Raw genomic sequence first — 27341 nt, 5'->3', positions numbered from 1 at the left:
CCGGGTTTACCGGGTCAACCGCGGGTCCGGGTCGGGTTTCAAAACACTGTGAAAAACTCAGAAAAAATGCTCATCTATCCAAAAATATTTTTGTTATCATAATTTCTAAATCAAAACCCTAATTTACAGTATTTCTCTAAAAAAATGAAAATTTTCAAAAAATAGCAGTTTTAAAAAAAATTATTTAAAAATACAACATGTTCATGAAAAACTCAGAAAGAATACTCATCTATCCACAAATATTCTTGTTATCCTAATTTTTAAATCACAAACCATTATCTACAGTATTTCTCTAAAAAATGAAAAAAAAATTCAGAATAACAGTTTTTTAGAAAATTATTTAAAAATGCAGCTTATTGATGAAAAACTCAAAAAGAATGCTCAACTTTCCACAAATATTATTGTTATCTTAATTTATAATTCACAAACCCAAATCTACATTAATTCTGTAAGAAATATTTTTTTTTCAAAAATAGCAGTTTTTAAGAAAATTATTTAAAAATACAGCTTATTGATGAAAAACTCAGAAAAAATACTCATCTATCCACAAATATTCTTGTTATCCTAATTTGTAAATCACAAACCCTAATCTATAGTATTTCTATAAAAATGAAAACTTTTCAAAAATAGCAGTTCTTAAGAAAATTATTTAAAAATACAATCTATTCATGAAAAACTCAGAAATAATACTTATCAATCCACAAATATTCTTGTTATCCTAATTTCTAAATCACAAACCCTAATCTACAGTATTTCTCTAAAAATGAAAATTTTCCAAAAATAGCAGTTTTTAAGAAAATTATTTAAAAATAAAAAAAATATTGATGAAAAAACTGAGAAAGAATACTCATCTATCCACAAACTTTCTTGTTATCCTAATTTCTAAATCACAAATCCTAATCTACAGTATTTCTCTAAGAAATGAAAAAAAATTCAAAAATAGCAGTTTTTAAGAAATTTATTTCAAAATACAACATGTTCATGAAAATCTCAGAAAGAATACTCACCTATCCTCAAATATTCTTGTTATACTAATTTCTAAATCATAAACCCTACTATTTCTCTAAAAAAATGAAAATTTTCCAAAAAGAGTAGTTTTAAATAAAACTATTTAAAAATACAAACTATTGATGAAAAAACTCAAAAAAAAATACTCATCTATTCCCAAATATTCTTGTTATCCTAATTTCTAAATCAAAAATCATAATCTACACTATTTCTCTAAAAAATGAAAACTTTCAAAAAATAACAGTTTTAAAGAAAAATATTTAAAAATACAATCTATAGATGAAAAACTCAGAAAGAATACTCATCTATCCACAAATATTATTTTTATCCTAATTTCTAAATCACAAACCCTAATATACAGTATTTCTCTAAAAAATGAAAACTTTCCAAAAATATCAGTTTTTAAGAAAATTATTTAAAAATACAAACAATTAATTAAAAACTCAGAAAGAATACTCATTTTTTTTACAACAATAACTAAACTATGATAAGAAACCTTCCGGCTCGGAAAACCAAACCGGTGGGGTAGAATCAACATAAAACACAGCTGAAGGAGAACTCCGAGCACCTCATACAAGCTTGTCCGCCACTAGATTAGTTTCTCTTGGTATATGTCGAATCTTGAAGGAAGGGAAGAAATACTTACTGCGTCGAAACTCCTCCATGTGTGTAGCAAAAGCTGGCCATTCGTCTGGTGAGGACACCATCTTCACCAATTGAGAACAGTCTGTTGCAAAAACTACGTCCAAAAAATCAAGGGTCTTCATGCACTCCATAGCCCATATCAAAGCTTCACATTCGGCATGTAGAGCTGATAAGCTTCTTCGGAGATTCATCACCCCCATCATCTTCTCTTTTGATCCTACTACTCTGCAGAACCATCCCTGCCCCGTGAATTTGTCATTTTCTTTCCACGCACCATCTACAAAACAGTTTCTTGACTATCCCGATGCTTGCCATTCAAAGTTTTGTGGGCCCAAAACTTGTTTTTTTTTGGAATTGTAGTCTGAGCTTCCGCCCATACCTCGCTCTCCACTTCTGCATATCTAAGTATTTCCTGAGGATTTCCATCCCTATTATTGAAAACTTTATTATTTCTATTTTTCAAAATGTACAACATAATCCATAGAAAGTTACTAAAATCATGCTCTTTTGGCAATCTCCAGAAGAGATAATCCATATTGGTAAATACCGAATTCGTTGGAAAAACACCAGGGGCTGAGAGGATTTTTGATAAAGCCCAAGTATGCAGAGCTGGAGGACATTCAAATAAAGCATGATTAACTGACTCTTCCTCTGCGCCACAAATACTACATTGGGTATCACAATTAATCCCCCGTGACCTTAAGTTTTTTGCAACCGATATAGTACATGAGAGAACTTGCCAAACAAAATGTCTCAATTTCGGGGGACATTTAAGTTTCCAGCAAAAAGCCAAAAGTGGTTTGATATTCGGACCGTAAGGAACTAAATCATGTGCTTTATCTGGAAATGATGTTTCAACCCTATATCCAAACTTAACAGAATATTTTTCTGACTCTATGAAAGACCACCCATAAGAATCCTTCCTATCGTTCAGGCTTATAGCCAGGCCTCTAATAATCTTAATATCATCCGGATGTATGTATGCATTGAGCAAATCCACATTCCAAGACTTAGTCAACGGATCGATGAGATGATCCACCTTCAAAGAAGGATTTAAAAATTGGGGTAGCGTTTTTGGTTTAGCTGACCTCGGGCGAGGAGTAGGAATCCACGGATCATTCCATACGGAGATGGTCTGTCCTGATCCTACTCTTTTGATTAGCCCTTTATTAACCAGAGATCTAGCTGAGCAGATACTTCTCCAACCATAGGAAGGTGAATAAGTTCTGTGAGGATCCAATGGATCAGTATTCCGAAATTATCGGCCTTTAAATACCTTTGAAAACAAACAATCTGGTTTATCTATCAACCGCCATAATTGCTTAGCCAATAAGGCCGTATTAAAATCTTGAAGATCGCGAAAGCTAAGACCTCCCTCCTCCTTAGATTTACATACTTTATCCGAGGAGAACCATTGTATACCTCTTTTATTGTTACCACTACCCCACCAGAAGTGAGAAATAGCCCCTGTAATTTTCTTTATAACTGTCTTTGGTAATCTATAACAAGACATAGTATGATTTGGCATTGTCGACGCCACTGAATTTATCATCACCTCTTTCCCGCCCTTAGTTAGGAACCAGACCGTCCAACTGTTCACCTTATTATTTACTCTTTCACTCAAAAAACCAAAAATTTGTGTTTTAGATCCACCCAAACTTTCTGGTATTCCCAAATAATTTCCCATACCATCCAATTTAGTTATGCCAAGTTTATTTTGAATTTCCACCCTTTGTGACTCTGGTACCTTATGACCAAATTGCAAAGATGATTTATTAAAATTTATCAGTTAGCCCGACAAAGCTTCATAGTCTTTGAGGAGCTTGAGGATAACATCACATTCAATCACATTCGCCTTACAAAAAAACAAACTATCATCCGCAAATAGCAAATGTGAGACCGCAGGTCCTCCTCGCGATATTTTAAGTCCTGTTAAACTTTTGTCTCTCTCCTCTTTCCTAATATTTGCAATAAGAGCTTCTGTACATAAAATGAATAAATACGGAGATAGGGGATCCCCTTGTCTCAAACCTCTTTCTGGGATAATGCTTCCCTTAGGTTGACCGTTAAGTAAGACCTTATAAGAAACCGAAGAAATGCATGTCATCACCCTGGCTAACCAGACCGAACAGAAACCCATTTTCAATAATAACCGCTCCATAAAGGACCATTCTACCATGTCATAAGCTTTACTCATATATGTTTTTATTGCCATAAATTTTGAAAGAATACTCATTTATCCAAAAATATTTTTGTTATCCTAATTTCTAAATTACAAACCCTAATCTACAGTATTTCTCTAAAAAATAAAAACTTTCCAAAATAGCAGTTTTTAAGAAAATTATTTAAAAATACAAACTATTGATGAAAAATCTCAGAAAGAATATTCATCAATCCACAAATATTCTTGTTATCCAAATTTCTAAATCACAAACTCTAATATACAGTATTTCTCTAAAAAATGAAAACATTCCAAAAATAGCAGTTTTTAAGAAAATTATTTCAAAATACAACATGTTCATGAAAAACTCAGAAAGAATACTCATCTATCCACAAATATTCTTGTTATCCTAATTTTTAAATCACAAACCCTACTATTTCTCTAAAAAATGAAAACTTTCCGAAAAGAGTAGTTTTAAATAAAATTATTTAAAAATACAAACTATTGATGAAAAAACTCAGAAAAAATACTCAACTATCCACAAATATTCTTGTTATCCTAATTTTTAAATCACAAACTCTAATCTACAATATTTTTCTAATAAATGAAAACTTTCCAAAAATAGCAGGTTTAAATAAAATTACTTAAAAATACAGTCTATTGATAAAAAACTCATAAAGAATACTCATCTATCCACAAATATTCTTGTTATCCTAATTTCTAAATCACAAACCCTAATCTATAATATTTCTCTAAAAGTGAAAATTTTCCAAAAATAGTAGTTTTTAAGAAAATTATTTAAAAGTGCAGCATATTCATGAAAAACTCAGAAAGAATACTCATCAAACAACAAATATTCTTGTTATCCTAATTTCTAAATCACAAACCCTTATCTACAGTATTTCTCTAAAAAATGAAAATTTTCCAAAAATAGCAGTTTTTATGAAAATTATTTAAAATACAACCTATTCATGAAAAATTCAGAAAGAATACACATCTATCCACAAATATTTTTGTTATCCTAATTTCTAAACCAAAACCCTAATCTACAGTATTTCTCTAAAAAAATGAAAACTTTTTATAAGAAATAATGCTAATAATAATAACAATAATAATAAGACTATTAAATAATATTTATACTTAATTTTTAAGAAAAATCGTTTTTACTATTTTAGTATATATATATTTGATTATGAGATAGTTAACACATATCACATTTTTGAATATATAACTTACTTGTGTCACAATCATGTTAATTAGCAATTTTAAAGAACCAAGCTCAGTATAATCTTTTAAAATTATATTTCATTAAAATTTTAGAAAAAGAAAATTATATTAAATAATGGTTTTCAAATCTTATTTTTAGGATTTTAAAAAAGGAAAACGTGTAAAAACAATTACTACTAAATATTTTTTTAAAATTGTTTTTACTATTAAATATTTTTAAAGTGGTTTTTTTAAAATTCTTTTTTATTATTTTATTATATATATTTTAATTATCATATATTTAAGCACATGTCACAATATTAGAAGGAAAAGTATCATCAAATAATCTTTTGCAATTATCTTTTGATTAGGATTTTAAAAAAGGAAAATTACTATTAAATAATATATAATTACTTTTTAATAAAATTCGTTTTTGTTAATGTATTAGTATATATTTTTTTTTTAATTATGAGATATGTTAACACATGTCACAACCTTAAAATATATAATTGTTATGTATCGCGATCATGTTAATTAACAACTTTGAAGAACCAAACTTTATATAATAAGATTTTACAGTTTAAAAATATTTTTGTATTATTCTATTAACACATATTTATATTTTATGATACTTATATTGGATATAAAATAATATTTTTGGACTATATAAATTTAGTCAATATATCATAAATTTGATAATTTATTTGAGATAAAATATATAAATTTTATAATATATTAAAATTAATTGATAGAGGTTTTTACCGTGATTCTGTCAAGTGACATGGGTCAAATGCCTAGAAGCAACCTTCCAGTAACATGCTTGCACACGTAGTACAATACGTGTCAATTGTGTTTTTGTATTATTATTTGACCATTAATTCCGACTAATCCATGCCACATGCAAAAAATTAATTTCACAGAATTTGTTTTTCTTTTACGGGAAATACATCATTCTTGATTTCTTTAATTATCAAATTTAATATAGTTTGACTAAATGAAATAAGAAGGAGAAGAAGACCACCTCCTTACATACGCCCAGGAACATGATAAAAATGGCTAAAGACAATTGCTGAAAGCCGCGGAACAACAAACCAGCGAGACGACAAATTCTCCAAGAAAGGTAAACCTTAACCCTAAGCCCATTCTTGGGTCTCAAGTCTTGTCCTTCTTTCATCATCATCATCACACATAAATCCTGTTCCGACCTGATTTCATTGCTCATGGTTGTGTATGTATGCATGTTATTGTCATCGGATTTATCATCTTCATTGCATCGGATTTATTCAGATTTTTTTTTGGGTAAAATGTTAAAAGTTGGATTTATATTCAGATTTGTGCATATTGGTTTGATTTTTTTGTTATTCTTCTTCAAGCCTTAGATCGATCGATATCATGAGTACTCAAGCGACGGGGACTTCGTCAACATCAGGGAGGAGGAGAGGACCACCACCACCTTCCAAGAAACCAGACCAATCAGAGCACCACGGAAGCTTCGTCAACGTACCAAACTCACCTCAACCTCCCTCTAACGTTGAGAGAACAGTTAAAAATCTTCGGTTAGACAAAGCCATCACCATCCCCGAAGGCACCACCGTATTCGAAGCTTGTCGGAGAATGGCTGCCCGTCGCGTCGGCGCCATTCTCTTAACCAACTCAAGCTCCCTCCTCTCCGGAATCTGCACCGACAAAGACATAGCTACAAGAGTCATCGCCGAAGGGTTAAAACCGGACCAGACTCCTGTCTCCAAAGTCATGACAAGGAACCCTGTCTTCGTCACCTCTGACTCCTTAGCCTTAGAAGCTCTTCAAAAAATGGTTCAAGGGAGGTTCAGACACTTGCCCGTCGTGGAGAACGGCGAAGTCATTGCTATGTTAGACATCACGAAGTGTTTATACGATGCTATCTCGAGGATGGAGAAAGCAGCCGAGCAAGGCAGTGCTTTAGCTGCTGCGGTGGAAGGTGTCGGAGGAGCTGGTTTCATCGAGACGTTGAGGGAAGGGATGTTTAAACCCGCCTTGTCGACGATTATCACCGATAGCTCCAAAGTTGTGCTTGTATCACCATCAGATTCTGTCTACGTAGCTGCGAAAAGGATGCGTGATCTGCGCGTTAACTCTGTGATCATCTCAATGGGGAGCAAGATCCAGGGGATACTGACTTCTAAGGACATTCTTATGCGCCTTGTAGTCCAAAATTTATCTCCTGAAACGATTCTTGTTGAGAAAGTGATGACGCCGAGTCCCGAATGCGTCTCCTTAGAGACGACGATTCTCGATGCGTTGCATACGATGCACGATGGGAAGTTCTTGCATCTTCCGGTGTTGGACAAAGACGGTTCGGTTGCAGCTTGTGTTGACGTGTTGCAGATCACCCACGCGGCTATCTCGATGGTTGAGAACAGCTCTGGTGCTGTGAACGACGTGGCGAACACCATGATGCAGAAGTTTTGGGACTCGGCTCTTGCGTTGGACCCGGTTGATCATGATTCGGACGGTCATAGTGAAATGTCGGGGATGATGATGATGCATCGTCATTCAGATATTGGGAAGCTCACTTCTTGCGCTTCTCTAGAGCTAGAGAACTCGTTTTCATTCAAAGTCAAAGACCTTAAGGGCCGTGTGCATCGGTTTAGTTCCGGTGGTGAAAGCCTAGAAGAGCTGATGGGTGTTGTGATGCAAAGAATCGGGGTTGATGTGGAACAAAGGCCTCAGATTGTGTATGAGGATGATGAAGGTGATAAGGTGTTGATTACGTCGGATAGTGATTTGGTTGGTGCTGTTGCTCTTGCTAGGTCTACTGGACAGAAGGTGTTGAGGCTGTATCTGGACTTCACCGAGACAGCAACAAGGAGCTTGGGCTTGGAAACGGGTCAATTCAAGAAAGTGAGTACTCTGGATGGAAAGGGATGTGGCGGGTGGGTTACATGGCGTGGTGGTGTGGTGGTTACAGGAGCTGTTGCGATAACGGGCGTAGCTGTAGTTGTTTACTTGAAACGCTCAAAGACATGATTCTGATAAAGCATAAAACTCTCTTTCTTTTTATTATTGTAAGCTTCATATATACAATGTTGTGTCTCTTTTGTCAGTTTGGGTTTACATGTTGTAAAACCTATTCAGAAGAGAACATAAGGTTTGACAGAGTTCATGTAAAACATCTTAAACCGAGAAAATAAAACCAGGGAATGTTGTTGTACTGCAATTGCTGTGTTGTAATGTTGTTACTTACATAGACAGGAATTGTGGTGAACCAACAAAGAAACAACAATGCAGAGAAGGTTCAAGGTTTGTTAGCTGTTGTTATGATTTTGAAATTACAACTAACGGATAAGGTTTTATACGCTAGATTTGAATTAGTTTACAGAAGCGCAGGTTTGCCCGAGAGGTTAAGGGGGAAGACTTAAGTTCTTCTGCACATAAGTGCGCGTGGGTTCGAACCCCACAGCCTGCATTTTTATCGTGTATCTCATGTAAGAAAGAGTGACAGACACGGACTTAGCATCTGTAGATTTTTACTAGGACAAATCGAGATACCATTTTTACCTGCTAATCTGTAGTTACCATAAACACACAATAAAACTACAACTCAACATTAATTTCATGTTCTTTTTTTTTAACATTTGATTGGTTTTGGAAGTGGGCTTACCAGTTACCACTATAACCCTTCTTGAGTCAACAGTAACTAACATGGGATTCAGCTTTGTAGTGTAGGTTTGACTGTTGACACAGTCTCCACAAATATGTTATTGAATAAGATAACAAAATGCCAAAATACCATTGATTTACCTTTTCAGTGCAATGCTAAGAAACTTAGGCCTTGATTGTTTATACAGGTTTTGGTTTTTAGTTGTTGTTGTTGTGTAAGTTGATTTCATATTCAAGTCTCAAGAAAACCAAGAAAGAAAGGACAATCTACACAAAGATTTTTATTATAATAAGAGAACAAAACATAATGCCAAAGTATACCACTGATATACTTTTTAAGGCTGATTGCAAATAAAAAGTGCAGGTGTGCGGAGTGGTTAAGTGGATGTAGCCGCTGGTACATCACATGAAAACAACTCTCTTTATTTTCAAAAACAAAAACTCAAATCTTCACATCATCAAACTCTCAGCTCCATTTGATTCTCTCATTAGTATGGCTTCACAGGCTTGCGGAAATTGACTCCTGCATACACTGCCTCTGCTCCAAGCTCCTCCTCAATTCTCAACAGCTTTCACAAACATTACATGAGGATCAGTTTGATGAATACTCTGTGATCATTGTCAGATCAATCAAGAAAACATCCTTTGTACACTAAACCTGATTGTATTTGGCAAGACGCTCTGATCTGCATGGAGCTCCGGTCTTGATTTGCCCCTGTGATGATATAACAACAATACACACTAGACTTCAATATTTTTATTTCAAAACAGACTTCAACATTTTATTGTAATGTTGGGTGACTTACGGTTGACAAACCAACAGATAAGTCAGCAAGGAAGGTGTCCTCGGTCTCTCCACGACGGTGGCTGGCCATCACTCCCCAACCAGCTCTCTTGGCCATCTTAACCGCCTCAATACTCTCCGTTACAGATCCTATTTGGTTAACCTGTTTAGTTCATTCACCAAAGGAGTTTATTAAGACAGTTTCAAAAGCCTTCAGTTAAGAATAAGGTGAGGGTGTTACCTTTAAAAGAAGAGCATTGCATGACTTTTCTTTGATTGTCTTCTCAACCATCTGCACAAGAAAGAGTGTTAGAGATATATAACCACTTTGGACGAAGAGTAAGTTCTACTTGATTAGTTGTGGCAGACCTTGGGGTTGGTGACCAACAGATCATCACCTACAATCTGATACTTCTCTCCCACCTCGCGGGTTATCTTGGCATAGTGCTTCCAGTCGTCTTCGTCAAATGGGTCTTCAATGGATACAATTTGGTACTCTGCAAGGAATGACTTGTACAGGTCCTTGAGAGCATCTCCAGAAATCTTTTGCTAGCCATCATAGTTCTGAAAATACACAAAATAGGCCAGGAGATAGACAATGAGAGCAATGTTCTTGATTGCTTCTCAAGAAAGTTTAGGGTTTCTAAGGTAAACAAGACTACTTTACCTCTTCTTTGAAGTTCAAGTCGTAGGTCTTGTCTGATGTGTAGAACTCAGATGCAGCCACATCCATTCCAATGACAACCTATCAAGTTATATATGACCAAAACCATTTAGTTTCACTGCTTAATTAAGCTTTGTGTAAAGTATAATGGGTACATCCTTGTAACCGAGGCCTCTAGTTCTGATGATAAATGGTTCATAGTTGTGAGTTTCGTCACCTTAGTTCTGAATCCGGTCATTCCCAAATGTTTTAAATGGCAAAAAATCCGAATTTCTGGAAGTTTTGTAGTGATTAGTCTTTAGATTTAGAAAATCTTTGAAATCACACCACGATTATCAGGAAAAAATAATCTACATCCTTATCATTACCGTCCTCGAAAAACTGGTAACTAGGTTTAGCTTAAGGTGGTTTTGCATTTTTCAAGGCTCGTACACATCTTACATCTAGATGGGTTTGTATAGATAGACATTTTTGTGATTATGAACATTGATGATTTGAACTTTGAACATACCCAAACATGATCAAATCCAAATAGAACCATGGTCAAATGAATTTATCCACATAATTCAAATAATAAATTAGATATGTCGAAATCAATTGGTTTGTTCATGTCTAAACTCTAAATAGATTGTATATATCCAAATAATCATGTCTAATGAACATTTCTTAAACATTACTACATTAGTGATTTGACCTCATTTCGATTTTGACTTATTTTTATAAAATAACTAGGGTCGGCCCGCCCTACGGGCGGGATATTAGTTAATTTGATATTCACTAAATGCTCGAGTTGAAATTTGTTTTAAAATTCAAGAATTTGGTTATCTGTTATGTCTTACTTATTAGTATGCGGTGGTATATTTGTTTTTCGATTATTTTTGCTTTGGTATTGTATCAAATTAACTAATTGTCCAACTCATAATTATAGATGTACAAATGTGGATATGTGATAAAGTTTGATGACAATACTGTTTTTTTTAATTATTATTCATAGTGGAGTGTGTATGTATCAGAAAGAGGCCTATAACAACTTTTATGTTTTGTGTATGGATTTTAAATATATATTATTTTGTATAATGCATACTTGCTCTACAACATTTGCTTGTAGACTAAAAAATTGTTTTCTATATTTTTAAAATAGAAAATATTTAGTCTAAAATATAACATGGGCATACGTATTGACTATATATAAAAGTTGGGTGTTATTTTAAAATGACATATGTATAGAGATTTTTCAACCATTACTTCACTGACACAAAACATTTATAACTGTAAATACATTCTTTTAAAAGCAAAACTAATAAAAGCGTGTACAACAAATGTATTTTGATATATATTATACTAGATTTTGACCCGCGCTTTGAAAGCGCGGGATTATTTTGTTTACAAAACTTAGTTTATTATAAACTATAATTTCTATCTAAAGTTATATATTTTAAGTTTTATTTAAATAAGCGTTGGCATGTCTCTCATTTGTTTTAGATTATTTTAAAAGTTAAAAACTGAACAGAGTAATACATCATCTATGTCTTGCTTTGGTCAAATTTTATTTTTATAATTTTTTTTGTCATAAATGATAGAGCTGGGCAACATATCAGGACCCAAAGAACTGAATCAAACCCGATCCAAAGAGTAGTACCGAACTTAAACCAAAATTGATTAATACATGATTGGGTATACAATTTAATATAGGAAGAACCAGATTCACACCCGACTCGAACAAAATATTTCGGGAACCATAAAATGCTCAAAACACCGGAAATATCTAAAAACTTGTTTTCCATCATAATTTCCAAATAAATCCAGTTTTATTTTAATTTTATATATTTACTTTTACATTATTTAAATTTATATGTTTTATATTATTTAAGTTTCGGGTTTTTAGAATTTAAGGTACATTTTAATTTTTCAATTGTTTACATAATTTAAATGGATACCCAAACCAAACCCGTAATGTTTAGAATATGATTTAAATCTATAAGCCTAAAAATCTGAAATCCGAATGGACTCAAATCAAAACCAAACGGATCCTGATTAAGATATATAAGATTATGTGTTTTATTTATTTAATAATAATATAAGATTATATGTTTAGTTTTTCTCCTAGAATATTTAAATGTTTATTTGGGTTTATATAGAAAACATTTTTAACAAAAATCAATACTAAATATATGCATCTATATATACCGGGTTTGCTGACATATTATATAATATAAACGTGTTTTAATCATTTTTTAAATAATTTAAAATTTTGTGCTATAATCATTTTTAAATAAGAATATGAGGATATAATTATTTTAGATGTTAGTGCCCAAACATATTCATTCAATAATAATGAACATAAAAAATATTCATATCTATGTATTGTTATGAAATCCTCGTTTATAGTAACAACTATAGATTCGGTAGAATCAGGTCATTAATGGCCAAAAATATGATCATTGATTTATTTACGGTTGGTGACATTTAAATATATTGATTAAATCTTTCTTTAAGCTAGATTTTAGGTTATTTAATTATTTATACTAATTAATATAGTAATGGCATTTCATTGTAAATAACTCAAAAACTAATGGCAGAATCCTAGTAGGGATTCTGCTTTAATAGTATAGATGCATCAAGTTATAAAAGTTGGAAACATTGCAAAACTGTTTGGAGCAAAGTTTTTAATTTCACGATCTTCATCTTGACGTCAGTTCAGTGTCGGCCTCGCCACAAGCAGAAGAAGCATGGACTTCCAGATGACACGATAATAAATATTTTCGCAGCTACATATTTATAAAAAGTGACTTTAGCCTAGTGGTTCTAAGAAAAATTATCAGTGCTGGAGGTGCTGGGTTCAATTATCCTTAACTACATTTATTTATTTTGGCCCTAAATATAAAATGGGACACGTGTCACTTCCAGAACGCACGAATTGATGACGTGGCTTCACGGAAGAGATGCAAACATTTCTTTATATATATAGATTTGAACGCCCACTGATCAGCGAATCCAGCCTACTTTTTACTCCCTATAAAATTGAACTTAGCATATTTAGTCTGATTTGCATAGATCTTTTTCTTTGGTAGATTTTGTTTCTTTTAGTTTCCTAATTTCGTCTTAAAATCTGCATTTCATATTCTAACATCCGTTTCTTAGTTACACCATTAAATAGCTTAACATTTCTTTAAAGTTTTCATCATGTTTCAGTTTTATTAAATCGTAGAAATTTTATTACTGTACGTCTTGTCGGTAGAAAGCAAAATACCGAGACAGTTTAATGATTCGTGGGTTTGAAGAGTCGCAGTACACACCAGATCACATTTTTCTATGTTGGGAGATATCAAAGTCGCATTTTCATGTGAACCTATTAAACAAAGTAGTTTAAAATTAGAATATTCTATGGAATTTCGTAGTCAATACTTTCTAAATGCAAAAATTATGTGTTTAAAAACTAAATTATATAAGGGAAAATTGCCAAAACAGAATAAAAAAACAGAATGGTTGTCCCTATGGTATAAATTCAAATTAAAGTTGTCCCTATAATATAACTTTCTTCATAATACCAAAATTAACCTTAAATTAATTCCATTAATAATGATTAATTGTATTTAAAAAAATAGGGAAATCGTTTTGTTTAAATCAGTTTGTTTAAATGGGGAAAGAGTTAAAAAAAAAAAAAAAACAAAACACGGTAGCCTCTAATTCCCCGTAACCCTAAAAAAAAACAATCACGGTAGCCTCTCTCTTTCACGGCGACGAAGAAGGCGATTGCGTCTTCTCCGGTGAAATCAACGGCGAGTGCTTACGCCACCGGTGGAAGCCCTTTCTCTCTTCCTACCGGTGGAACCCCTTTGTCTGGATCTCTTTCTATCTCGACAAACAAAGGCGATTTATTAGGTTCTCTTGGTCGTTGGTGAAATCGAGTTTGTCTTCAACCTCCCCGCCTCTCTCTTTCTCCGACATTGCTAGCACATAAGGTATGTTCTCGATACTTCATTTGTTCCTTGGTCGTTGGTGAAATCGTGTTTTTCTTCATTTATTAGGTTTCAGTCTTAAAGTTTGTTCCTTTCTCCTTCTTGTTCTAATACTTTTCTCTGGATCTCTTTCTATCTCGACAAACAAAGGCGATTTATTAGGTTCTCTTGGTTGTTGGTGAAATCGAGTTTGTCTTCAACCTCCCCGCCTCTCTCTTACTCCGACATTGCTAGCACATAAGGTATGTTCTTGATACTTCATTTGTCAAGCGGTTTGTTTTCTTCATTCGGGTTTGAAGTTAGCATTTCTCTCTTTCTTTATCCAGTTCTTTATTGCATTTCTCTGTGTTTGAGTTTTTCATTTGGGTTACTCTTTTTATGTTCGTTTCTTAGGATTATAAGTGTTGTTAACTGATTATATGAACAGATTTCGATTATGAATTGGCTTACTTTGATTAACTGCTTTATATTGTGAATTGATTTCGTTTATCATGGGCTGGTTTATTGATTTACTTTCTGTACAGAATGATAGTTTTTATCTTTCTGATTTTAGAATTTGTTTGACTTTTCTCTTGTGTTTATCTCTGCTTCACTGTGAAGTTACAATCAATTTCAGTCTATAACTAGAATCAATTTTTTTTTGTCTTTTCTAGATATGGAGTTAGAGCTACCTAAGCGAGTGTATGCAGAGGGTTTAGAACCTCAGGTGAAGAAGATCAATAACTGCTGCCGCATGGAACTTATCAGAGATCTGAAGAAAGCTATGCCTGCGGAGTACGATGATGTCAAGATAGATTCTGTTTTCAAACATATCATGGCGATTGCGGAAAATAACCTCAAGTTTTCGGGAAAATTGGTGGATAGCTTCTTGTGTAAGCAGCTGATTACCTCGAAGATGCATGAGAGGTGGTTTGTATTTGCGAGGAAGCCTCTCCGGTTTTCCCTTCAGGAGTACCACGCTGTGACAGGCCTCAAGATCTCGCGGGAAAGTAGCTGTGACGTAGTTAAATGGAAAAGTGATGGCGGATTTTGGAGTGAACTACTAAGGACAGGTGGTAAGATCACCTTGCAGTCGATCAAAAAGGTGCATCTACAAGAAGTTCACAGCTGGTCTCGGCGTGATAGGATGAGGTTGATCTACTTGTGTGTGATAATGAATTTGAATTTCCGTCTAAAGCAGTTGCAACCAGTAAAACTCCTTTGTATTTATTCTTCAAAAAGGTCCCATCGATCACAATAACCCGTCTCATGACTCTGTTAAATCCTCTTATTGATTGCCCAAATGCAATAAATAGGTAACGAAAATTCTCATTTCCGTCAATCTCATGGGATGTGTGTGTACCTGGATTAGTCTCTCTCAGCATGTGCAAGTATTTTGGAATTTTCCCATAACTTCTCTCTGGAATACCTCTAACTGCACTGATCGCATATTCACGCGCATCCCATGCTAACGATTTTGAGATCTCACATCCATGATCACTACGCATAATCTGTATGATATCATTACATTTCGGCCCTTCCTTGACGCCTACATACTTATGCATAATCAGACTGCCTATAGTTTTTGCTGAAGCAGTCTTACCCCCTTTGGTTTTGCTTGAAGGTGCGCATGTATGTTTACCGACATACTTCTTGATCATGAAATATGTAGAATCCTTCAGACACTCTGCTCGAACACCCCAATCGCATGCATTATCCGCACATCTAACATACCAAAGTTGTCTATCCATTTTGATAACCTGGTAGTCAAAGTTATGCTTCATTGCACACATCTCGAAAGTCGCCTTCAACAAAGTTTTGTTCTCAAAAAATTGTCCGACCTTAACAACATGGAGCAGAGAAAACTTTGACATTTTATGTATGTTCTCTTTTTCAGAGATCATGGTATCAGCATCATAGTCCCCATCCTCGTCAACTGCGACTCCTTTCCGCTTTTCATTCTTCTTCTTCCCCTGCCTCTCAGCATACACAGGAGCTGGTTCGCCCCCACTGTCAAACAAGTTTTCTTTCTCTTCATGAGTACATGGATCAGCTGGCGGTTTGTTAAGATCAAAGGCTTCTTTATTCGGATTCTCAGCCTTAGCTTTACATGTGACACACAATCGAGTAGAAGCACTCTTTTGAACAAATCGAACAAAATTATGAAGCTGTCGATCGTTTGCAATGATCACAGGTGGACATCCTGAAGTATTGATCCACTCAGCAGGTAGATAACTTAACTCCAAATCGGCTATGATTTCTTCTTCCATACCAAAATCCTCCAAAACCATCCTTTTTAATTCATCTAAAGTAGAATTTGATTCCACTAACAGTAGCCTACCCCCTTTGCCGTCAGCCGAAAAAAACCATCCCGTAGTTGCACCTAATTCCCAAAGACCACATATTGTATAGATATGCATCTAATCTAGAACAAAAGTTTCTAGATTACAAAAGAGAGAAACTATGAAAAAAATCACAGATTCATGATGAAGAAGAAAGGCAAAATCGTTTTTTTTAAAAAAAATTGACAAAGAAAATCGATCAGAACCATTTTAGGAAGTTAGAATATTTTTAGAATATTTTGTTAACTGATTTTCCTTAATTTTCGCCAAAAACAGATCATTTTATCCGTAGAAGACACCTTCTACAATGCGTAGAACCATGAAAATAATATGGAATGTAATTTCTACCTTTTGTAGACGTTCGTATAGTTTTCAGATTTTACGTTCGAGAAATTGTAGAATACTTGTTAAAAGTAGAAACTGCATTTTTCAGAAAAGTAGATATCTTTACAATTAGTAGAATTCGCATTCCCCATATTTAGATATTGAATCAAAAGTAGATTTTACGTTCCAAAACAAGTAGATGTACGTGTTTATTCTGGATTTTGCGTTCTACAAACCCAATTTCCGTAGAAGACGAATTCTACTTTTAGTAGAACGTAAATTGGAAATTCTATTTATCAAGTTTTTGAAAAAAATAAAAATATGTGCTTGTGTATATTGGTGTTCTATTAATAGTTTATATTTTTAATAATTTTTTTGATTCATAAAACTATTTATTTTATTAAGTTTCAGAAATAAAAGGGTAAAAGGAAGATAAAATGGACAAAATTGAATTTATACCATAGGGACAACCAGCCTGTTTTTTTATTCTGTTTTGGCAATTTTCTCATTACATAATTAGCTTGAAGGTTGAGCCTGAGGAGGCTTGAGCCGCTGTGCGGCCGAAGTCGTGCTTAACCGTAAGCAACACGACAAGATACCAAAACTACCCTTCAACTAGCTAGTCCTCTATGATTCAATTAATAAGGGGTAAAACCGAGATTAGTCAGAAACTGCCAAATAAAACCACGTGACATCCAACGGCTGAGAAGCAATTTCTTGGAGAACATGTCAGTATGTCACAGATCTAACCCTTCAAATTTACTTTTTCACCAACCAATACACTCTCCTCCGCATCTATAAATACCAAACCGTCTGGTCCACTTGCTTCCATCTCTCTCGTCTGCCTACTTCCTCAAAAACTTTCTCGATCTTTCCGTCAAAAACCATGTCTGCCTTCACCAGCAAATTCGCCGGTAAAAATATCTCTCACACTCTATCATCACTCGAATCTGCTTATCCCGTCGTAGCTAAGCGTATTCGATTCACTAGCGTAGTTTTCGTATAAAGCTTTAGATCTGATGTTTTGGATTGTGATCGAGTGTTTTAACTCTCTAGATCTGGATTAGTTGCTTCGTTGTATGAGTTGAATTGAATCTGTTGATAGCTTAGAGATCCGATTCACTGTTCATTAGTTGCATACTTGATCGATCTGTCTTCACTCCAAATCATCCGATCTAATCAACTGTATTCGCGATCTGAAGTTTTATATCGTTCGTAATCGTTTATGCGTTTTTTTCTGTTTTGAAACATCTGCAGATGAGCTGATCGCTAACGCTGCATACATCGGCACACCTGGAAAAGGTATTCTCGCCGCCGATGAGTCCACCGGTACCATCGGAAAGCGTCTCGCGAGCATCAACGTCGAGAACGTTGAGACTAACAGACGTGCTCTCCGTGAGCTTCTCTTCACCGCCCCCGGTGCTCTCCCTTGCCTCAGCGGTGTCATCCTCTTCGAAGAGACTCTTTACCAAAAGAGCTCCGATGGTACGAATCCAATTCATTAGTGTAAGAGAGATATAGTTAGAGGACTTAATTGTAAATTCTGAACATTTACTAATTACAATTAAGTCCTCTAACTATATCTCTCTTACAATTAGTCTCTGTTTATGTGAGGTTTCTTATTGTTTTTGTTTTGTACGCAGGCAAGCTTTTCGTTGATATCTTGAAGGAAGGAGGAGTCCTCCCAGGTATCAAAGTCGACAAGGGTACCGTTGAGCTAGCCGGAACCAACGGCGAGACCACCACCCAAGGTCTCGACGGTCTCGGTGAGCGTTGCAAGAAGTACTACGAAGCTGGTGCACGTTTCGCCAAATGGCGTGCGGTTCTCAAGATCGGCGAGAACGAGCCATCAGAGCATTCTATCCACGAGAACGCTTACGGGTTGGCTAGATACGCTGTCATCTGCCAGGAGAACGGTCTTGTACCGATCGTTGAGCCTGAGATCCTTGTCGACGGATCCCACGACATCCACAAGTGTGCTGCCGTCACCGAGCGTGTCCTTGCGGCTTGCTACAAGGCTCTTAGCGACCACCACGTTTTGCTAGAGGGAACTTTGTTGAAGCCTAACATGGTGACGCCTGGATCCGACAGTGCCAAGGTTGCACCTGAGGTTATCGCTGAGCACACCGTCCGTGCTCTTCAGAGAACGGTACCAGCAGCTGTTCCAGCTATTGTTTTCTTGTCCGGTGGACAGAGCGAGGAGGAGGCGACTAAGAACTTGAACGCGATGAACCAGTTGAAGACCAAGAAGCCATGGTCGTTGTCTTTCTCCTTCGGACGTGCGTTGCAACAGAGCACATTGAAGACATGGGCGGGGAAAGAGGAGAATGTTAAGGCTGCTCAAGAGGCGTTGTATGTGAGGTGCAAGGCTAACTCTGAAGCCACACTTGGAACGTACAAAGGTGATGCTAAGCTTGGTGATGGAGCTGCAGAGAGCCTTCACGTGAAGGACTACAAGTACTGAGAATCGTCTGTCAATGGTTTCTGTTGTCACGTCCTCATCAACACACCCTCGATATATTTCTATGGGTTTCTTCTACTTTTTCCTTGACATTATCGGCTTTTCTATTTTTGTTTTTCGATTTGTGTTTTGATTTAAGAATGATGAGTGTTTAAAAACGCCAAAATAAAATGCCATCTGAGTTTATTTCTGTTAGTGAACTTTTTATGGATTTGAATTTCAAGAACAAGTGCACATGAAATCAATTTATGGATCAATGAAAGATAAGTGATTCTCTCTACCTACAGAATCAAATCAACAAAATGAAGTTTTCACGTCACCTCACAATTATTCTCCACTGAAAGCGTCGAAAGCCCACTTATTATGTAATGAGAAGAACAGCATATAACTTGGGCCGACTCTTTTTTATAGTGTTCTCCACCAAATATCATAAAAGCATTTTGCTTTCCAGATCATATTCGACCAAATAGGTTGGCAGTCTACATATATTGGTAAAATGTTAAGATTAGCATATTGCTTTGTTTGTAGGAACCGAATATTTCTATCGTTCCACTTCGATTAAATGGTCCTATCTACTATTTAATTCAAAGAAAAAGAGATGTTGATTAGCTGTGTAAGGGTTTATTCTAAAGAGATCAAGTAGTGATGTTATTTTAATATGTTGAACATTTGAGTTTGTGGGAAATGTTCAAACCCCACATACTAATTAATATTATTATTGCGTCTATTGTGAGTCAAGCAAGACCACCATGACTTTGACAGGAAGTCAGTTTGTTTCAGTTTCAAAAGCACACGCTCGTCGTCGGCGAGAGGCTCCTTTCCAAAGAAGTGAAAAAGCTAAGAAAATAGTTAGGGGGGGGGGGGGGGGGAAATAAATTAAAATAAAGCCAAAAACTGAAAAAAAAAAGTAATAATAATATTTGAAAATGAACAGGAAAAAAGATTATCCAAACCTACAAATCATTTAGCATTCAGCATTATCTCTCATCTGCCTTCATAATATGGTTAATCAAAAACAACATAAACACCCATCATAGTTCTACAAATCAACCCACAAACCATTTAGTAAAACTAAAACACTTAGACGAAAGACAAATAGATAAATAAATACATCAAAGAGAACCATAACATCTATACTATATTAAAAGGGCTTGAGGGAGGCTTTTTAGAGTGTCCACGTCGGACAGGAAATTCGTCCAGTAATAATGCAGCAAATAGCCACGTCATCGGTGAGTTAAGTTGGTTTGGGCTGTTGATGTTTTCGGCCTGTTTTATTTGCATGTTCTGAACCCACTCTCTGCTGGCCCGATGTCTTAAGCGTTGTTGTCGTAACCCTAATACGTTCTTCCATCTTCCATCTCTCTTTTTTTTCTTTTTTTTTGCTAAAAAATCTTTCATCTCTCTTTCCAACTTCCATATCTTCCATCTCTCTTTTCTCCAAATCCGTAATCTTCCATCTCTCTTTTCAACTTCCATCTCTTCCATCTCTCTCTTCTCCAAATCTGTTTTACTGACTAATAACGCCAGTAACTCCTCTAATAAAACCTTAGCTAAGCTCATTCAATGGATCCTTTCGCCTTCCTCTCCATTTTCCTATTTATAAATCTGTTTTCTCATCTTATATTTTCTATCAAGATTGATAACTTTCTCTCTAACATTCATCGCGATGGAACACACCAGCAAATCTCCGATCTCCACCGACCGCAAGACCGTCGACTCCTCCGCGTCTGTGAAACCAAACCGAAGTCCATTGCTACCTCCGTGACTGTGATGAAACCTAACGAGAAGGCTGCTGTTTCGTCCTCCAATCCGATGAACCCAGAGGCTGCTAACGCTCTCTCCCCCACGCGTGCCGACCAAGTGATGTTGTTCAGAGATGTTTCACCCGGCCCACGCGAAGCTGGCCTGAGGTTTCGTTTGATTCACTTCTGAGAGGCTCGCAATCCAAACACGAAAACCCTGATTGGACAAGAAATGCTCCTTATCGACGAAGAGGTTTGTCTGTCTTTTTAGCTTCTTCCTCTTGCTTTAATATTGGTCGGTTGATAGAGTTTGGATTTTTAACTCTTCCTCTTGCTTTAGTATGATATTAATCGATGATTTGTATTTGTTCACAGGGAACCGTGATTCAGGGTTTTGTCCCAGCCGGACGTGTTGGGATATTTGATCTGGTAGCTGGTTTTGTGTATAACCTGAGCAACTTTTTCGGATCCAGGAGCAAAGAGCAATATCGGGTTGCTGATCATGTCGCCACCGTATCATTTTCTTGGAATTCTTCTTTGTCAGTGCTTGAGAACCCTCCGGTTTTGATTCCAGACGATAGGTTCAGGTTCCACAGCTATGAAGAGTTTAGGGCCAACTGTGACTCTAGGGGTGATCTTTATGGTAAGACATGTTTGATTATTCAGAGTATATGACACGTTTGGTATATTATGAGAGTTGATGTTTGATGTCTGCATATTTAAATTGTTTTGTTGCTGCATTACCATTAACAATCACACATATAGTTTCATTAGCCATTAACAATCACACAGATATCCTCGTGAGGTACCTACAACAAAACGTCCCAAGAGTGGCTAATGGGTTTTCTACTTATCTTCTTATGCAGTGATTGTTTTGTTGCTATATTCCAAGTCGTTTTTTTATGTTTCTCTTTTGGCTTTGTGTTCTTTTCTTTTCAGACTTCTGGTTTTTGACTTTTATGTTTAAGTTTTTTTAATACAATTTCGTTATATGGTTGCTTCTTATCCTTCTGAGCAATTTACATATTGTATTATGATCTTTTATGTATTGTATTTACCTATGCTGCAATTTGGTGTGATGAGGACAGAGTGCTACGAGTCTTTTAAATTTGTGAATATTCACAGACATAAAGAGGGACAGTTATATCTTCTCAGGTTCGTTTCTTGGAGCAGAAGGTAGTAGTAGTAAAGACAAAACTCCACTTTTGATATTTTTTGTTTACGATACTTCCAAAATTTAGGAAAATTTTGATTTAATTGTTCCAATTGTCTCAAATGATGCAGTGTGCAGATGCTTGAAGAGGAGGTGAGAATCAGAAGAAACTAAACGCTCACGTATTGTGAATACGCACACACGTTTAGCCATAACTAACACCCACCATTAATCATCACCATGGAGCACCATCACACGAGCAGTGATCCAAAAAGACAGGATTGACTTTGCGCTCCATCTATATGCACCACTCTATTTGCTTTGTTTTTTTTTCTTTGTTGATGTTTTTGGATTGAAGTTTCCTTTAGTCATATAGAATGACTCCCTGTTTTGAAACAAAGTGGAAGAAAAAATGATTTTAATCATTCATTTTTTTTTTGCTTGAATTGCCTACGTTAATGATTTGAAACTGTGATTTACTATTACGCAATCAAAGCAAACATTTTAATACCTCTCGATGTCTACTCTACAAACGTATTTTCCGAAATCATTACAGAATACATATTTATATCAATCTGCGCATGAAAAGGAAAGTTAATATTCTTAACAATGCTTCTTTGAAATAAATAGTGGAACTCTTGCCTAATACTCTGTTGGAAACGATTCTCTCATAAACCTACCTCTTTCTTGCCTAAACCAACAGCCGCTCTCTCCCACCTTCTCACGACTATTCTCCAGAAGCTCTGTAAGCTAAATAGAATCAATATTAACTCAACATATTAGTAAGCAGGTATCTGTATTGACATATCTGTTCTGCAACGAGTTGGTTGCAACAGTCGCTGTCCAAGACTAGAATGGATAGCACACCCTCCGACCAAGCCACATCGCTTGCAGGTAAACAAGTCATGTCCTGCTTCTTTCTCTGCAGTGTTTAGTCGGAAATAAGCCATGGCTAAATCTTAAAACTGATTTGAATTATTCAGTGTAGAAGCTTGTATACTTTCTGTTGCTTCTAAGCTAGGCTCTACCCTTAAGGTTTATAATTGTTTGAGGCCATTTGTTGCGTTTATTATCTTTGCTCCAAAACGTTATTCAACCGCTTTATTTATCAAAGATTGGATTTACAATTACATAAAGATAAATTTTAGACTAAATATAAAATAATTCTGAGAAAGACTTGCAAAAACAGACTCCAAACCAAAGTTCTAAATGTATAATTTATATTTTAGTGTTATATATTGTCTAACTCTATGATATTATTGTTTATATTTATTATTCGGTATTATTAATATATAGTGATTTTAATTTTTTTTGTCACTGGATAGTGATTTTTTAATACATTTAACTTTATATTAGTTTTTTACTTACTGATATATTTCAAGTTAGGTACAATAAAATAACTATCTGAAATAATTAAGTAGAAAACATCCTTAAAATATATTATTATTTGATTTATATATTTTGCATATAACACATTTTACATTTATTTATATTATACTTTTGACATCTATCCTTTTAGTATTTTACAGAATTTATAAGTAAAAACTCTGTTCTGTTTAAATAATGTAGCTCTATTATTTTAGTAAATTTTTATGCATAGTAGCATATATCATATTATTTAAGAAAATTTTATTTATAATTCAAATTTGATTTTTCTTTAGTATTCTAAATGAATTACCAAAATTTCAAGGTTTTCTAATAACATGTTTTTAAATAGTATATGAACTAAAGTTTATTATATACTATTATATTTTGTATATATATAGTTATAGATATAAGAGTTTAGCCTATGTTAATAAATTTATTTTTGTATAGAATATTATATAGTTTACAAATTATAACCCATTTTAATGATGAGTGCTAATTTATTTAAATTAACCATTTAAAAAAAAATAAAAAAAAACTATTTTACTTATTTAATACAATTTGTAGACCAAAAAGCAATACATGTGACAAAGCAAATTACATATTAGAAGTCACCGAAAATATATTAAGTATTTCAGATAAGAACGTGGTAAGCAATGTAATAATATCTATCTATATAGTCAATGATATAAAATTTGTATTAAGAAGTTAGCTAACTATACTATTAGAAGTTTCGTAGGTAAGACAACTGTAATTTCGTATTAATTTCTTCTTTCTTTGTATGAATGATATTGTTTTGGTTGCACACGCAGACTTAATAATTTTTCAAAAAAAAGTATGTACATATATTATCAATTCAAACAACATTAGAATAAATTATTTTTATTTTTAACAAATATTTAATAATTAACGGAATATTAATTTAAATATATTATAACTTTGTAATACTGGTGAATGTATGCTCTTGCTTAAAATCGCATGTTTTACAATGATATCTCACATGAAACACATTCCTCAAAGAATCCACCAACTTCAGAAAAGGATTTCAGTGCGTCCTATCACAGTTATACTCTTCTTCTTTTTTTTTTTGCTAATTTAAGATAAACAGCTAATTGATTTTCACCATGCGAATAATTCAGACGGCCACAAGCAAAAAAGGAAACGATGTCGTCCACGTGGGTCACGTACGAAATCAAAAGGTATGTACATACTCTCAAAAATATTTCTAAGATCAATAACAAAATTTTCTCTACATAATACTAAAACTATGCAAATTTACAGTTCATCTGATTAATGATAGACCAACATTCAAACAAAAATATTATGACTGTAAGTTTATTTTCTCACTCAAAGAGATCCCATCACATCCACACGACCTCTTCTTCAGTTGTTCACCATCTTATCTATGATTTCTACATTCCATCTTTTCATTTTTTTTGTTGAATAAGAGTTTACATGAGATTAGTCGCAGACTTATGCTAAAAGACATGATTTATATCTATCGTCTAAATTTTTAATCTCAAATTTATTAATACTCAACATTTTCCGCGCGTAGCGCGGACGAAGCCTCTAGTAACCCTAATAAGCCAAATTAGTTCTTCACTGGTTGGTCTTATGTCTGTGAGAAAGAGAATCAGTCGGTTTGTATGCCCATGCTAAGCTCCTCAAGTTTCTTCAGCCTCAGCTTCTCGCTTTCTCCAACCAACTGTCCCATCTCCCCAGGGAGAAATTTAGAAGAACAAACAAAAAAACAAACCAACACCGGTTAGTGCATGTCTGATTCAGAGAAATTAGAACCTATAATTCGAAACTAACCTCCATTAGCTTGGTAAGCAGCTGAACTTTCTCACGATTCTTCTCGTTGAATGTATCCAATGCTTCTTTGTACTCCCTTTCCTGTTTCATTTCATCCACACACATCATAACAACCCAATCATACTGAGTTACACTTAAGAATTGCATTTTTGAGTTTGGGTTTGGTAAAGACCCAAACTTTGTAGTAATTGGACATGTTTTAGTGGCAACTACTCTTGAAAAACGTAGTGTACCTTCTTTTGAACTGTTGCGCCTAATGGTTTGAGTTCTTTATTGACGCTATCGATCTTCTTACGCACCCAAGAAACTTCTTTCCTCATTGGATCTGCCATAGACTCAAGCTCCTGAAACAATCATCATTTCCACAAAAAGTCAAAATCTTGACTTATGAAAAACCCAACAAGAAGAAGAAAAAGCTAATGTTCAGATCACAGAGCTGCTTTGTAAGTTTAAACTTACAAATTTATCAACGAAACTTGTTATTTACTCAACAAATTGAGTACATGCAAAACCCATTAGCTTACAAATATAAGATCTTGAATTTAATTAGCCAATGATGAGTCAGTTACGAGTTAGTTGACTCAATAAAACAGAGTATGTACCAGAGACAGAGTTAGAAACAGAGGTTCATTGCTCTGTTTTGAAAAAAACAAGAATCAGACAAACCTCGCGGATGTTGGCGAGACGTCGGTTTTCTTCCTCGACCCGACCAAGCTGAATCTTGACCCGTTCACGAACCTCCATTTTCCTCTTCTCGATCTCATCCTCTTTAGCCCTAAACGCAGAGAGGGCAGAACGAGCCATCTCCTCGTCTTCTCTAGACATCTGACTGCTGAAGCTGAAGCTCACCATCTGCTGGCTCTGCGGCTGAGCAAGATCCGTCGTCTGCATCTTTGGTTTCTCTTCTTCTTCTTCTTCTTCTTCCTTGTGATGGTTACTTCTATTGTTGTTCTTCTTCTTCTTCCTCAAGCCGCAGCAGGAACGCGACTGATGCAGTTCCTCTGTGGAACTCCGGTGGGGTTCTTCGATTGACCCTATTTTTACTGTTTGGGATTGAATCGAAGCAACAGCTTTTGTAATGGCGGACGTGTGTGGTGGATTAAGTGCGGTGATGGTCTCTTGTCTCTGTCCTCTTCTTCTCGCTCTTTTATATCTTGTTTGCTTTCTCTTTTGTTTTAACGTATCCGTTAAGTTCGTAGTTCTCAAAACAGAAAAAGACCAAAATAGCACTAAATCAAGTTTTTGTTCTCAAACTAGCACTCAAGGTCAAAAGTCACAAAAATAGCACTCAAGGGGTGAGATTTATGGTTTAGAATTTAGGGTTTAGAGTTTAGGTTTTAGGGTTTAGAGTTGAGAAATGAGGTTTTGGGGATAAGATTTCAATTTTGAAAAATAAAAAAATTTAAATTTTTCAAAAGATAAAATGCTGTTTTGGTCATTTTAGTTTATGAGTGCTATTTTTGTGATATAAACTTAGAAATATGCTATTTTGGAGATTTGCCTTTCTCAAAACTATACTTTAATTACGTGTCCGTTTGATGATTATTGTTCTATTTTTTCAAATTTATTTTTGTTTCTAATTAAACGTTTTTTAATGTCAAATTGGTGGGATCTTAACCGTAATACTTCATTATTAGGTGATAAATAGCCTTGATCAGTTGATCTAATCCTTAAATATCTGGTCGTTTAGAGACTGCTAGATATTTGTGATTATAGTTATACAGAGATACTGATACGGACTTTTTTCTAAATTTGAAAATACTAATACGGAATATAGTACATTGTTTTTTTCATTTATTATAGTTTAAGAAATATACTTTTCACGCTATCAAATAGTAGAAAACGAAAAGTAGTTCTTCATTTGTTTTTTTTTTAAGAAAAACGTTATATATTCTAGGCCTGGACATTCGGGATCCCAGTCGGGTTTCGGTTTTGTCCAATCGGGTCTCGGTTTTTTGGGTTTATCAAAATCAGCCCCATTCGGATTATATAAAAATTCGGTTCGGGACCGGTTCGGGTTTTATCGGGTTCGGATCGGGGTTAGTAAATCTTCAAAGAACCGGTACAACCCGGTGTACTTTCGGGTTTTGG

The 27341-nt window shown here is 34.8% G+C and overlaps 3 protein-coding genes, 2 long non-coding RNA genes and 1 other non-coding gene across 8 annotated transcripts; 4 read left to right on the top strand and 2 right to left on the bottom strand.

The window, feature by feature from the left end:
• Positions 1 to 5611: 5611 nt before the first annotated feature.
• LOC103841227 (CBS domain-containing protein CBSCBSPB3) lies at positions 5612 to 8219 on the top strand. 2 transcript variants are annotated; one of them, XM_009117747.3, is made up of 2 exons: positions 5612 to 6140; positions 6400 to 8219. In XM_009117747.3, the coding sequence occupies exon 2, from the start codon at positions 6413 to 6415 to the stop codon at positions 8027 to 8029; it is 1617 nt and encodes a 538-aa protein (XP_009115995.2). In that variant the 5' UTR covers positions 5612 to 6140; positions 6400 to 6412; the 3' UTR covers positions 8030 to 8219. The 2 variants fall into 2 exon arrangements, with proteins under 2 accessions (XP_009115995.2, XP_009115994.2); XM_009117746.3 differs by having other exon boundaries at positions 5613 to 6140; positions 6394 to 8219.
• A 166-nt stretch (positions 8220 to 8385) lies between these two features.
• On the top strand, positions 8386 to 8468 carry TRNAL-UAA. The gene has a single exon. It is a non-coding gene; the product is annotated as a tRNA-Leu (tRNA).
• A 451-nt stretch (positions 8469 to 8919) lies between these two features.
• Positions 8920 to 11011, bottom strand: LOC103842280. The gene is made up of 2 exons (XR_004451927.1): positions 9688 to 11011; positions 8920 to 9609 (listed from the first exon to the last, which is right to left on the bottom strand). It is a non-coding gene; the product is annotated as an uncharacterized LOC103842280 (long non-coding RNA).
• A 6362-nt stretch (positions 11012 to 17373) lies between these two features.
• Positions 17374 to 19375, top strand: LOC103841225 (fructose-bisphosphate aldolase 8, cytosolic). Its single transcript, XM_009117745.3, has 3 exons — positions 17374 to 17628; positions 17972 to 18199; positions 18358 to 19375. The coding sequence occupies exons 1-3, from the start codon at positions 17601 to 17603 to the stop codon at positions 19176 to 19178; spliced, it is 1077 nt and encodes a 358-aa protein (XP_009115993.2). The 5' UTR covers positions 17374 to 17600; the 3' UTR covers positions 19179 to 19375.
• A 695-nt stretch (positions 19376 to 20070) lies between these two features.
• On the bottom strand, positions 20071 to 26424 carry LOC103841224. Of its 2 annotated transcripts, none has more exons than XM_009117742.3 (5): positions 25917 to 26424; positions 25484 to 25594; positions 25251 to 25331; positions 25010 to 25149; positions 20071 to 20306 (listed from the first exon to the last, which is right to left on the bottom strand). In XM_009117742.3, the coding sequence occupies exons 1-4, from the start codon at positions 26139 to 26141 to the stop codon at positions 25069 to 25071; spliced, it is 498 nt and encodes a 165-aa protein (XP_009115990.1). In that variant the 5' UTR covers positions 26142 to 26424; the 3' UTR covers positions 20071 to 20306; positions 25010 to 25068. The 2 variants fall into 2 exon arrangements, with proteins under 2 accessions (XP_009115990.1, XP_009115991.1); XM_009117743.3 differs by having other exon boundaries at positions 25010 to 25140; positions 25917 to 26421.
• LOC108869600 lies at positions 20337 to 22583 on the top strand. The gene is made up of 2 exons (XR_004451906.1): positions 20337 to 21170; positions 21293 to 22583. It is a non-coding gene; the product is annotated as an uncharacterized LOC108869600 (long non-coding RNA).
• Positions 26425 to 27341: the final 917 nt, after the last annotated feature.

Source organism: Brassica rapa, chromosome A09 (assembly GCF_000309985.2).
Source record: "Brassica rapa cultivar Chiifu-401-42 chromosome A09, CAAS_Brap_v3.01, whole genome shotgun sequence".
In the NCBI taxonomy this organism is placed as follows: domain Eukaryota; kingdom Viridiplantae; phylum Streptophyta; class Magnoliopsida; order Brassicales; family Brassicaceae; genus Brassica; species Brassica rapa.
The sequence above is the reverse complement of the archived record's forward strand: the minus strand, read 5'-3'. Positions and strand labels throughout refer to the sequence as shown.

Bases quoted from the DNA above. Each gene is read 5' to 3' on its own strand.
- LOC103841227 (XM_009117747.3), top strand. From the start codon at position 6,413: ATGAGTACTCAAGCGACGGGGACTTCGTCAACATCAGGGAGGAGGAGA.
- LOC103841225 (XM_009117745.3), top strand. From the start codon at position 17,601: ATGTCTGCCTTCACCAGCAAATTCGCCG. The intron at 17,629-17,971 runs GTAAAAATATCT...AAACATCTGCAG, and splicing joins CTTCACCAGCAAATTCGCCG to ATGAGCTGATCGCTAACGCT. The intron at 18,200-18,357 runs GTACGAATCCAA...TTTTGTACGCAG, and splicing joins TTACCAAAAGAGCTCCGATG to GCAAGCTTTTCGTTGATATC.
- LOC103841224 (XM_009117742.3), bottom strand. From the start codon at position 26,141: ATGCAGACGACGGATCTTGCTCAGCCGCAGAGCCAGCAGATGGTGAGC. The intron at 25,332-25,483 runs GTACACTACGTT...GAAATGAAACAG, and splicing joins GCGCAACAGTTCAAAAGAAG to GAAAGGGAGTACAAAGAAGC. The intron at 25,150-25,250 runs GTTAGTTTCGAA...CTCCCTGGGGAG, and splicing joins TGCTTACCAAGCTAATGGAG to ATGGGACAGTTGGTTGGAGA.